The 13,474-nt window shown below is 35.7% G+C and overlaps 1 protein-coding gene and 1 non-coding gene across 2 annotated transcripts in view; both read left to right on the top strand.

Annotated features, from left to right (window-relative positions):
* The window catches only part of LRRIQ1 (leucine rich repeats and IQ motif containing 1), a 183,989-nt gene that overhangs the window by 70,418 nt on the left and 100,097 nt on the right, over positions 1-13,474 (top strand). The window contains exons 14-16 of the mRNA XM_043446604.1: positions 6,222-6,401; positions 8,988-9,437; positions 12,703-12,913. Coding sequence (XP_043302539.1) covers positions 6,222-6,401; positions 8,988-9,437; positions 12,703-12,913 — 841 coding nt within the window. The remainder of the gene's footprint in view (positions 1-6,221; positions 6,402-8,987; positions 9,438-12,702; positions 12,914-13,474) is intronic.
* LOC122427921 lies at positions 1,423-1,529 on the top strand. The gene has a single exon (XR_006265611.1). It is a non-coding gene; the product is annotated as a U6 spliceosomal RNA (small nuclear RNA).

The raw sequence follows: 13,474 nt of genomic DNA, 5'->3' as shown, positions 1-13,474 counted from the left end.
TTGGAGGCTAATTACTTTACAATATTGTAGTGGTTTTTGCCATACATTGACATGAATCAGCCATGGATCTACATGTGTTCCCCATCCTGAACCCCCCCGAACCTCCCTCCCCATCCCATCTCTCTGGGTCTTCCCAGTGCACCAGCCCCGAGCACTTGTCTCATGCATCCAACCTGGGCTGGCGATCTGTTTCACACTTCATAATATACATGTTTCGATGCTGTTCTCTCAGATCACCCCACCCTCGCCTTCTCCCATAGAGTCCAAAAGTCTGTTCTATACATCTGTGTCTGTTTTTCTGTCTTGCATATAGGGTTATCGTTACCATCTTTCTAAATTCCATATATATGCGTTAGTATACTGTATTGGGGTTTATCTTTCTGGCTTACTTCACTCTGTGTAATGGGCTCCAGTTTTATACATCTCATTAGAACTGATTCAAATGAATTCTTTTTAATGGCTGAGTAATATTCCATGGTGTATATGTACCACAGCTTCCTTATCCATTCATCTGCTGATGGGCATCTAGGTTGCTTCCATGTCCTGGCTATTGTAAACAGTGCTGCAATGAACATTGGGGTACACGTGTTGCTTTCAGATCTGGTTTCCTCGTTTTGTATGCCCAGGAGTGGAATTGCTGGGTCTACCAAGTTACTAAAAGCCTTTTATTTGCTCTTCTATAATTTAGGAGATTTAATTTTTTAAAAAATTTACCAGTAATAGAAATGGAGCATTTTAAAGCATTATGAACACCAATATGGCCTTAACTTTCAACACTCTGTATTATCACCTCTCAAAAATCATTTTTTTCACACTTGACATTTTATAATTATAATTAAATAAGTTATTTTGACATCACAGTCTTATCTTAAAGAAATTTGACTTGGTATTTTTATGAATAGTTAGAATACAATGTTGCTTCCTTAGTACTGTAATAAATTATTTGGTAGGATTGAATATTTCTTTGCTTTGATGAAAAAGTGAAATTGAAAGTCATTCAGTTGTGTCCAACTCTTTGGGATCCCATGGCCTGTAGAGTCCATGGAGTTTCTCCAGACCAGAATACTGGAGTGGGTAGCCTTTCCCTTCTCCATGTGATCTTTCCAACCCAGGGATTGAACCCAGGTCTCCCGCATTGCAGGCAGATCCTATACCCACTGAGCCACAAGGGAAGCCTTAGTTAAAGATTTCCTGTTATATTTAATATTGTACCTCTGAGGTGAATGCCTCTGCTTACCTTACCACCTGTGATGAATAGCTATTATCTTAAGGTAATGTTCTGCTTTTGAATCATGTCTTAATACAACTCTAAGCAGAAACACAATATAGGCCAGATACTTAACCCTTTGTGGTAAGCATTGTAGGTAGTTTTTGAATTGATAAGCATTTCTAACTTCAAGCCACCTAAAAAAGTTCAAAATAGTGCTAGCTTCGGCAGCACGTATACTAAAATTGGAATGATACAGAGAAGATTAGCATGGCCCCTGTGCAAGGGCGACACATTAATTCATAAGCCAATCCATATTTTTTAACATATGTAAAATAGATAGCCAGGGAGGGTTTGCTATATGACTCAGGGATCTCAAAACTGGGGCTCTGTGACAACCTGGGCCAGGGGGCAGGGGCGGGGAATGGGTTGGGAGTTGAGTGGGAGACTCAAGGGGGAGAGGATGTATGTATAGCTATGGCTGATCCATGTTGATGTATGGCAAAAACTAACAATATTGTAATTATCCTTCAATTAAAAATAAATAATTTTTAAAAGCTCAAAATGTATGGGCTCAAATTTTTAACAGCTTACACTCTTTATTATTAGCAAAGCTTTTATCTGCTTCTTAACATTGTAAAACATTTAATAATTACCCTGAAGAACCAAATCTAAATCTAATTTTTTTTCTCTTATCTGTTATCTGTAAGGCAGTATTTCTGGAGTGGTTGGAGGAGTGTAGGGAGGTAGTCAACTGTGTCCCCAGGAAATGGAAAACTGTGGTATTCTTCTATTTTGTTTCATTGAAAAAGATGTATTTGTACCTCTCTTATGATGACTTTTATTTAATACCAAGGCTACCAAGATCATAAACTATACACAGGATGCATTATGACTTTGGTTAGCCTTATGCATTTTTGCCTTAATGGACCACTTCCTCCACTAAAAAATAATTAAAATTATATTTTACATCTGTGTTTGCACAAATAGCTATATCAATCCTGACTACACAACCTAGGTAGAAGGAATAGTGGTTATTAGGGCTTTGCATTCATAACTCTTAGCATTTTAGTACTCTTACCCTGCCATCCTTCATTTAGTGTTTAGGAACTGCTTGTTTCATTTTTTAATTACCAAAATTTATTTTAGAGCAATTTTAGGTTAACAACAAAGCTGAGCAGAAAGTAGAGAAAGTTCACACACACCCCCAGTCCCCACACATGTACAATATCCCTCACTGTAAATATCCCACACCAAAGCAGTATACTTTTGTTTTTTGGCCGTGGTACAGGGCAAGTGGAATCTTAGTTAACTGACCAGAGATCAAACCTGTGTCCCCTGCATTGGAATCGTGTAATCTTAACCACTGGACTGCCAGGGAAGTCCCAAAGCAGTACACTTTTTATGGTCAATGAACCTGCACTGACACATATTTATCACCCACACTCCACAGTGTTATATTAGAGTTCACTCTCGGTGCTTTACTTTCTATGGGTTTTGAATGTGCTATGACATGCATCCACCATGGGGTGATGTGTGGGATCATTTTACTGCCCCGACAATTCTCTGTGCCTTGCCCTTGCATCCCTCCCTCTACTTTAGCCCCTTGTTTTTCAGTTGCTCAGTCGTGTCCGACTTGTTGTGACCCCATGGACTGTAGCACACCAGGCCTCCCTGTCCATCACCATCTCCTGGAGCTTGCTCAAACTTATGTCCATTGAGTCAGTGATGCCATCCAACCATCTCGTCCTCTATCATCCCCTTCTTCTCCTGCCTTCAATCTTTCCCAGCATCAAGGTCTTTTCTAATGAGTCAGCTCTTCACATCAGGTGGCCAAAGTATTGGAGTTTCAGCTTCAGCATCAGTCTTTCCAATGAACATTCAAGACTGATTTCCTTTAGGATGGACTGGTTGGATCTCCTTGCTGTCCAAGGGACTCTCAAGAGTCTTCTCCAACACCACAGTTCAAAAGCATCAATTCTTTGGCACTCAGCCTTCTTTATGGTCCAACTCTCATATCCATACATGACTACTGGAAAAACCATAGTTTGACTAGATGGACCTTTGTCGGCAAAGTAATGTCTCTGCTTTTTAACATACTGTCTAACTTCGTCATAGCTTTTCTTCCAAGGAGCAAGCGTCTTTTAATTCCATGGCTGCAGTCACCATTTGTAGTGATTTTGAAGCCCAAGAAAATAAAAGTCTGTCACTGTTTCCATTGTTTCCCATCTATTTGCCATGAAACAATAGGATCAGATGCCATGATCTTCATTTTTTGGATGTTGAGTTTTAAGCCAGCTTTTTCACTCTTCTCTTTTACCTTCATCTAGAGGTTCTTTAGTTCCTCTTTGCTTTCTGCCATAAGTGTGTTGTCATTGGGATATCTGAGGTTACAGATTTTTCTCCTGGCAATCTTGATTCCAGCTTGTGCTTCACCCAGCCTGGCATTTTGCATGATGTACTCTACATTTAAATTTAATAAGCAGGGTGACAATACATTGCCATGATGCACTCCTTTCCCAACCAGTCCATTGTTGCTTCTTGACCTGCATACAGGTTGCTCAGGAGGCAGGTAAGGTAGTCTGGTGTTTCCATCTGTTTAAGAATGTTCCACAATTTGTTGTGATCTACACAGTCAAAAGCTTTAGCATAGTCAATGAAGCAGATGTTTTTTTCTGGAATTCTCTTGCTTTTTCTGTGATCCAGTGGATGTTGGCAATTTGATCTCTGGTTCCTCTGCCTTTTCTAAACCTAGCTTGAACATCTGTAAGTTCACGTACTGTCAAAGCCTAGCTTGGAGAATTTTGAGCATTTCTTTGCTTGCTTCAACCCCTTAAAGCAACCATTAATCTTGTTGTCTACATAGTTTTGCTTTTTTTTCCAGAATGTAGCACAATTGGAATTATACAACATATGCCCTTTTCAGATTGGCTTTTTTCACTCAGTAATATACATTTGCATTTCCTCTATATTTGTTCATGGATGGATAGCTCATTTCTTTTTAATGCTAAATAATTTTATACTGTATGGATGTATCACAGTTTATCTTTCACTTCACTTACTGGAGGACATCTTGGTTGTTTTCAATTTTTGGCTGAAACAAATAAAACTGCTGTAAACGTATGTGGGCAGGTTTTTATATGAACATATATTTTCAGTTCATCTGGATAGATACCAAGGAGACTGATTGCTAGATCAAAAGTAAAGATGTTTAATTTGGTAAGAAATCACCAAACTATCTTCCAAAACGTCTTCCATTTTTCATTACCACCAACACTTAATGAGAATTCCTGTTTCTCCATATCCTCACCAGCATTTGGTGTTATCAGTGTTTTGGATTGTGGACATTTTACTAGGTAGGTAGTAGTATCTCATTGTTGTAATTTGCAATCCATTAATTAATGCTTGTTTGTCATATTTATATATTTTGGTAAGATGTCTTTTAACATGTTTGGCTCACTTTTAAACCAAGACATTCATTTTATTATCATTGAGTTCTAAGCATTTTTTTGGTATATTTTGGATAACAGTAATTTATCAGATGTGTCTTTTGCAAATATTTTCTCCCAGTGTATGACTTGTCATTGAATTGACAGTGTCCCTGGGTATGGGAATTTTTAATTTTAATGAAGTTCAACTTATAAATAATTTTTTCATAGATATGTCTTTGGTATTGTATCTAAAAAGTCATCACCATACCCAAGGTCATCTGGATTTTATTACATTTTTTCTTATAGGAGTTTTAGGGTTTTGCATTTTGCTTTAAAGTCTGTGATCCATTTTGAGTTAATTTCTGTGAAGCTTAAGAAGTCTGCATCTGGATGTTTAGATTCTTTTATTTTTCTGTACAGGGATGCTCACTTACTCTAGCACTAATATTTGAAAAGTGTTCTTTTCTCCATTGTACTGACTTTATTGGTCTATTTCTGCATTTTCTATTCTGTTCCATCAATCTGTTTGATTATTCTTTTGCCATTACTTAATTATTTTGATTACTGTAGCTTCATAGATTATTTTGAAGTCAGGTAGTGTTAGTCTTTCAAATTTTCTTCAAAATTAAGCAGACTATCTGCCTCTTTTGCATGTTTATATAACTTTCAAATCAATTTGTTGATATCCACAAAATATCTTGCTGATATTTTAATTAAATATGTAATATCTCTAGATCAAGTTGGGAAGAACTGACTTTTGACAGTATTGAATCTTCTTATCTGCAGATTTTTTCCCCCATGGGACATCTTTCCATTTATGTAGTCTTCTTTGATATCTTTTGTCAGTGACTTATAATCTTCCTCATAGGAACTGTTAGTTTCTTAGTAAGAACTTTTGCTCATTCAATAAGTTTAGTTTGCCCCTGTGACCATAAATAGCCTTGTGAAAAGAAGCCTACATGCTTTCTTGTGTAAAGCTTGGGAAGTACTTCAAAGTGACTGGGCTTGGTAGACCACTTTTGCTTTCTGACCTGTTTTTTCATAGCATTAATCTTTTAAATTGATAAATACTTTTGCTCATATTTTGGAGATTGTTTATTATAATCCTTACCAAGATTCAAGGAGAAATATCATAATTTTGGATTTTCCAGATCATGAAATATTGAGTAATCACCACCATTTTTGTTTTAACCCTATTTCACTGAGAAATGATCAGAATTTACACCTACTTCTGAAACAGACAGTAGCTTTGAGTTACATTATCTTATTTTAGAAAAGAGTGTACCTGATACTATCTTTCTCATAATGCAGACTTTTATTTACTACTTCCAGCCCGTTTCCAACTGCTTGAATTTACCATTTGTGTTTTAGAAGAAAATGATTAAATGTGTGTCAAGAACTCTAAAACTTACTTGATACATGACATGATACCATAATTTAAAAAAAATAGAATTTTCTCTATAAAATCAATAAGTTTCAGAGATGTATTCTCTGCTTATATTATTTAAATAATAGATGCATAAATCATGTTATATATAAACTCTCCTTTTCAAGATTATTCATTTTTTTCCTATTTTTAATAGGCATTCTCTACTTAAGATATTACCTGCTCTAAGAATCCTGAATGGTGAAAGGTTAACCTCTTATTCAGAAAGTCACACTGAAGAACACTATAAACTAGAATTAGAGCATTTCCTGGAACACTGTCAGTCCCAAATTAGAGAATTTAACTTACTAAGTGAAAAATATATTACTGGAGACAGGTAAGACTGTTATCTTCTTCTTGTAATTAAAAGATACAGTGCAATTTATACAAAGCATTTAAAAATTTTCTGATCAATATACTGCTACTTTTTTGGACTTGTACAGTATGTTTTAGGAATATTTTCTCTTTAAAAAAGAAATTTATGAGCATCATCTTTTATTATTTGAAATGTATTAATCTGTATTTTGAGCATATTTTAAAGGCTAAAATTAGATTAAAATAAATGAAAGCATGAAATAGCTTCACAACAATATACAAACATTCATTCATTCAATTATTCAGTCATACATTATTCATCAATTATTGATGGACAAGACATATAAGAAGCTAAGTATTACATTTTGACCTGAAAGAATTCATGATTTCATTAAGAGAAAATTAGCTAAATAAGTAATCACAATGGAGCAAGTCAAGTTTTACAAAACATACTTATTATATATCTATTATATAAAGAATAATATTACACATATTATTATATATTAAGTTATTATGGATGTATAGTGGAGAAAAGCAGTCAAGACATGCACATATTCAGAGGACAGAGGCTGAGAACAGAGTCCTAAAAATATATCAAAGAAAGAGAACTTCATACCCCCCACCCTGAATTCTGAATTCTGAATTCAGTTCAGTTCAGTCGCTCAGTCGTGTCTGACTCTTCATGACCCCGTGGACTGCAGCATGCCAGGCTTCTCTGTCCATCACCAAATTCTGGAGCTTACTCAAACTCATGTGAATAGAGTCAGTGATGTCATCCAACCATCTCATCCTCTGTCATCCCCTTTTCCTCCTGCCTTCAATCTTTCCCAGCATCAGGGTCTTTTCAAATGAGTCAGTTCTTCACATCAGGTGGCCAAAGTATTAGAGTTTCAGCTTCAGCATCAGTCTTTCCAATGAATATTCAGGACTGATTTCCTTTAGGATGGACTAGTTTGATCTCCTTGCAGTCTAAGGGACTCTCAAGAGTCTTCTCCAACACCACAGTTCAAAAGCATCAGTTCTTTGGCACTCATCTTTCTTTATAGTACAACTCTCACATCCATATGTGACTCCTGGAAAAACCATATCTTTGACTAGACAGACCTTTGTTGGCAAAGTTATGTCTCTGCTTTTTAATATGCTGTCTAGGTTGGTCATAACTTTCTTCCAAGGAGCAAGCATCTTTTAATTTCATGGCTGCAGTCACCATCTGCAGTGATTTTGGAGACCCCCAAAATGAAGTCTGTCACTGTTTCCATCGTTTCCCCATCTATTTGCCATGAAGGGATGGGACCAAATTCATGATACATGAATTCAATGTATTACTATAAATGAATTATAATTGATATATTAAAACTCTATTTTATCATTTATACTACTCCAAAAAACATGTGAAAAATAAAAGTTATTTTATATTTTCATATGATGTCTACATTATAAATGGAACAATGAAATGTGCTTCCCAGTGTCTAAAATTAATTGCTAAATTACATATTAAATTTTTGTTATTTGTACTTTCGTATATGTTCATGCTATGTAAGAGTTGGGTTTTCTATTTAAATGGGTTTTTTTAATATAGTCTATTCAGATTATAAACAAATCTCACAGCTTTAAAAGTAATTCCAATTGTTATGGATAATGTTTACTTTTAATAAATAGCTTATTTTACATTTATATTTTTGTAAATCTAAATTGATATCTCCTTGTGTATGTATGGTAACCTATGATTTTTATGTAAAGATGACTCTTAACCCTCATGTTGAAATTTATATTTACAGTTATTTGTAAGAATTTATTGTTATTGCAATTAAGTATCACTTTAGTATTGGAAATTGACCATTTTTATGTTACATCATAAATGGTGGTGAATTCAACACTTAGCCATAAACAGTTGACATCCAATATTGAAGGGAACTTTTTCTGCATTATTCACCAACAAAAAGGATATATTAACATATATTAGAGGAAATCTATGCTAATGTCTCCATTTGTAAACATAGAAAGTGTCTATCTCTACATTTTAGGAAATATAACTTTCATTTTGCTTGGAATACTTAAATCTAACAATTATTCAGGAGAATCACAGACATTTATGTCTTAAAAGTATTTGAATTATCTTTGCAACAGATTTTTTTTTTCCAGAGAAAAATGGAAATAAAAACTTTCCCATAATGTAAGTTATTTGTTTAAATGTCCAATACAAATATTTTGCATGGCAAAAGTCAGTGTACAAAGTACTTTTAATCTTGTTTCATAAATAACTTCTCCAAATTTAGGCAGCCATGATTTCTTGTGTTTATGGCAGTAGAAGCATGGATTTTTCTCATTCACTTGTACCAAAAATACCTAGGATAAAAGTGATTCTAAAACTTTCAGATATTTTGTTTAGATTAATGGATTGAGATTAACTACAGAAATATTTTCACTTTTTGTGAGTAATGAGATCAGTTTTTATAAAAACAATCAGAAATCAAGTTTTAATGAATTTTGTAGTAAAATTTAATATTCATGTCAGGTCACCACAGGGTTGTTTTCAAAGTCTGTACAGGTGTTACTATTTGCTGATATAATTCTTTTTATTAAATGTCCTCATTATTTATTTGCTCAGAAATATTTTCACCTTGGATGTTGCACAAAATCTCTGCTGTTATTTTAAGAAATTGATGACACTTAGTAATGAATGTCGATGTGTTCATGAACATGGGGATGTAAGTATCACCAGGAGAGGTGAATCAGAAGCCCAGCAAAATCATTTGCCTCCTACACACAGTGATAGCATACAGCAAAATAGTGTTCTTTACTCTTTTGCAAATGAATATAAACTGAAATCACCAGATATTTCTGAGAAATGGATGGACTCTGGCCCTAGTCATTCCTCATCAACCAACCCCTCCTTATGTGAAGATAGTAAAGAAAGAAACCAGGAAGAAATAGTAGAACAGAAAAGAGAAGACAGCAAGACAAGCAGTTTCCCCAGCAAAAGAATACCGTTCATTGAAACAGTAAGGACAAGGTTTCTACTGGAGAACTGCCAGAATACTGAACATCATGAAAAAATGTAAGTTTTATAGATCATTTTTCTTTTACAGTTCTGTTTTATTATTTTTATGGATAATGATAACTTGGTAAAGGCTTTAAATCCTATCGTATTTCATGTCTATTTCCTTATGTTTTATGATATGCACAGATTATTAAATACAGTACAGATTAATTTGGTTGAATTTTGGCAGATTCTTATTTAATCAACTAATATTATTTAATTTGAGTAACTGTGAAATTATTTTTTCTGCCTTCTAATCTCTAAATAATTGAAATGAACTTTTAATAAGAAAACAATCCCATTATTCTTAAAATACTACAAAGACCTCTCATATGAGGATCTTAGGACATGCTTCCAGGGAAGGTCAGAAAATCCCTCCTGCGCCTTTTCTCAAATCCCTTGAGTTTAAAATAGTCCCTCGTAGCTCAGTTGATAAAGAATCCACGTACAATGCAAGAGACCACAGTTCAATTCCTGGGTCAGGAAGATCCACTGGAGAAGGGATAGGCTACCCCTCCAGTATTCTTGGGCTTCCCTTGTGGCTCAGCTGGTAAAGAATCCACCTGCTTTGCGGAAGACCTGGGTTTGATCCCTGGGTTGGGAAGATCCCCTGGAGAAAGGAAAGGCTACCCACTCCAGTATTCTGGCCTGGAGAATCCTATGAACTGTATAGTCCATGGGGTCACAAAGGGTCGGAAAGTGACTGAGTGACTTTCACTTTCACTAAAATATTCAGCATGCCAAGTATGTTGGTATGTTTTGGGATAGTTTTAGCCAGGATACCCTAGATATTACCTGTTTTAATCCTTTTAGCTCTAAACACTCCAGACATTGTCTATTGAAATTTCAGATAAATAACATGGAGCTGTTTTAATTCATGGTAAATAAAATTGCCAAATAATAATAAGAAAGGATGAGGAACTGAAGATATAGACAAACCAAAGACCCAAAGAATAAAGGGAAAAGAAAATGTATGCCCACTTGCTGAACCTTGCCATTCAGCGTTTCAGGAAGATTCATCGTTAGTTGGGCTCTGGTTTCCTCAGTATAATTTTCATATGTTCCTGTGCTAAAGGCATTGTTAGCATAATTGTTTTTTACTTAAAAAATAATATGATGCTGATGATAGTAATAATATGAGCTGCTTTTCCCAACACGGAGAGTTCCTGACATTCAGGAAGCCCTAGGTCAGCCTCTTTACCTTTTACTGCCTTCTGTGTGGTGAAAAGCAGTCCCACTATTAGTGTCACTGAGGAAAATATTCCTCATATACCTTTTTATTTCCTTCCTTGGGAAACTTTAAAGACAGTGGGCTGAGGAATTCAAGCGCTAAATGACTGGTCAGTTTTCTAAGACACTCAGGATTACAGTCCGTGAAACTTGTATGTATCTGTAGAGAAATATAAGACACTGTCTCAGGTTAAATGTGTTTTCTTACTAATCTTTCAATCTTTTGGTTTAAACAACTTTTCATTCTTTGCCAGTTATACATTGCAAATATGGTTTCAGATTTTTTTTATCACCCAAATATGCAAGGGTATTACTGTGCCTTAAAATTCCTTAACTCATTTTTTAATCTTTTTTAAAATTATTTGATGTTGGAGCATATTTAATTAACAGTGTTGTGTTAGTTAAGGTGTACAGCAAAGTGATTCAGTTATACGTATACACATATCTACTCTTTTTCAAATTCGTTAACTCATTTTTGTCCAACAGAAGAAGGAATGAATTAATGATTGAATGATCAAATGTGAATTAATTCCATGGCAAAATGTACTAAGTTCTATTTACCCTGGTATGGTGCCTGGAAAATTCCACGGACAGCAGAGCCTGCAGGCTATCATCCATGGGGTCACGAAGAGTCAGACATGACTGAGTACACAAGAGCACCATTTACCCTAGAAGGAGGAAATGTTTTGTTGAAACATGATTTTTCTTCACAGAAAGTTTTACCCACTAATTTAAATTCATAGCAAAATAGATTGAAGACTTCCACAGGCTTTACATAAAATGGTGGTGATGCTGCTAACAATATTCATAACAACAGAAAATGATTACCTCATTCCATTTTGCATACCTGCTCAGTCGCTTCATTAGTTCCAGACTCTTTGTGACCCCATGGACCGTAGCCCACCAGGATCCTCTGTCCATGGGGATTCTTCAGTCAAGAATACTTGAGTGGGTCGCCATGTCCTCCTCCAGCGGATCTTCCTGACCCAGGGATCAAATCCACATTTCTTAAGTTTCCTGCATTGGCAGGTGGATTTTTTACCACAAGCACCATCTTGGAATCCATCATTTCTGGCAGTTTATTGCTTAATTCCACTTTGCCTTAAACTCACTTTGTTTGAAAAAAAAAAAAGAAAGAAAGAAAAAATTTCTTTGGGCTTGGCAGTTATAAAATTATTGAAACTTTTTCAAGGGAGCCTGGGAAAGTGAATGTGCATCAGTCACTTCTCCTTTATATGTCTTTTAAAACTGAACTCAAGGTTCTGAAAAACAATTAAGACAATAGTTAGCACATTGATTATACCGTGTACCTTGATAATATTTCTGCAGTAATCTGTGTGGGAAAAGGAAAGCATATCCAATGATGAAGCATTAAATGATTAAGCAAACTGAGAACCCAATTACAGTCAACATACATTGCTGTTAAATTTTTGCTATTGTTGCTGGGCAGCTTATGGGGATATGGGGAAACACAATGCTGATTAATGGGATGCCAGATAATAGCCAATAGACGTAGACTGGAAAAATGTTAGAATTTACCACTGGGCTTGTAAGAGAATGATTTATGTATTTGTCCATGGGCAGGGAGGAAAATGAAGCTCACAAAGCTCTTATGAGTCCTTTCTCTGAAAATGAAGGAGGGCCCTTCTTCTTCTCAAAACCTAACCTCCCCACTGTGAACAAGATCCCATCCTCTCTTGCCAACTCAACACTGAGTCCTACTTTGTCCCCCTCTTCGCATCATCACTTTTTCCCCCTTAATACTGGCTCAAATTCCCACTATCATACAAAGTCCCGGTAATATCTTCCTCTTTAAAAGAAACAAAAATCCCTAAGACTCATATCACTAAGTTACTGGCCCATTTCTCTCCTTCAGATTTGAAGGTGTCCATATTATTTTTACTTCTATGACTACAGTTAAATAAAAGAGCAGGTATTATTTTAAAATAATACTTTATATAGTCTAATTTATAAATAAATATAGCTTATGAGGATCTCGTATCTGCAGCTGTATATTATGGATACTAAAAATAATTTTTTCTCCTCTTAATAGTGTGGCTGCTACGGTGATCCAGGCATATTGGCGCGGTTACACTGCGCGCAGGCAGATTCATCTCTCTGCAGAGCTACACCCTGCTGCAATAGGACCCCTGACATCCCAGCCAAATTCTTGCATCAAAAACCAAACTATTTTAAAGAAAGAAAAAATTAAAAGTACCATGAATATCCAAGAACAGAAGGAGAAGGCTGCTGTTCTTATTCAGGTTAGTTTTACTCTTTGGGTGAAACAATTAATCTTGAGAGACGTGTTAGTTTTCTTTCACTGGGTTATTCTGTATAACAGGCAGTCCCTGAATCGTAGCAATTTACAGATACCTTGATTTATTTCTTACTCGTGTGACATATAGGCTGCAGGTGTCTGCAGGTTGACTGTGCTTCTATTTGGGATCTAGGCTGAAGGAGTAAGTCTGTAATTTGTAAATTCTTATGGTCAAACTGAACCAGAAAATCATACTAAAACTTATGCTCCAATGTGGTATTTGTCACATATGCTAACATTTGATTAGTTGAAGCAAGTCTTTCTTGGCCTCATCTAGAGCTATATCTAGAAACATGTTTCAGTTCAGTTCAGTTGCTTAGTCATGTCTGACTCTTTGCGACCCCATGAATTGCAGCACGCCAGGCCTCCCTGTCCATCACCAACTCCCAGAGTTTACTCAAACTCATATCTGTCGAGTCCGTGATGCCATCCAGTCATTTCATCCTCTGTTGTCCCCTTCTTCTCCTGCCCCCAATCCCTCCCAGCATCAGGGTCTTTTCCAATG

The sequence above is a fragment of the Cervus canadensis genome, chromosome 25 (assembly GCF_019320065.1).
Source record: "Cervus canadensis isolate Bull #8, Minnesota chromosome 25, ASM1932006v1, whole genome shotgun sequence".
NCBI lineage: Eukaryota > Metazoa > Chordata > Mammalia > Artiodactyla > Cervidae > Cervus > Cervus canadensis.
The sequence above is the reverse complement of the archived record's forward strand: the minus strand, read 5'-3'. Positions and strand labels throughout refer to the sequence as shown.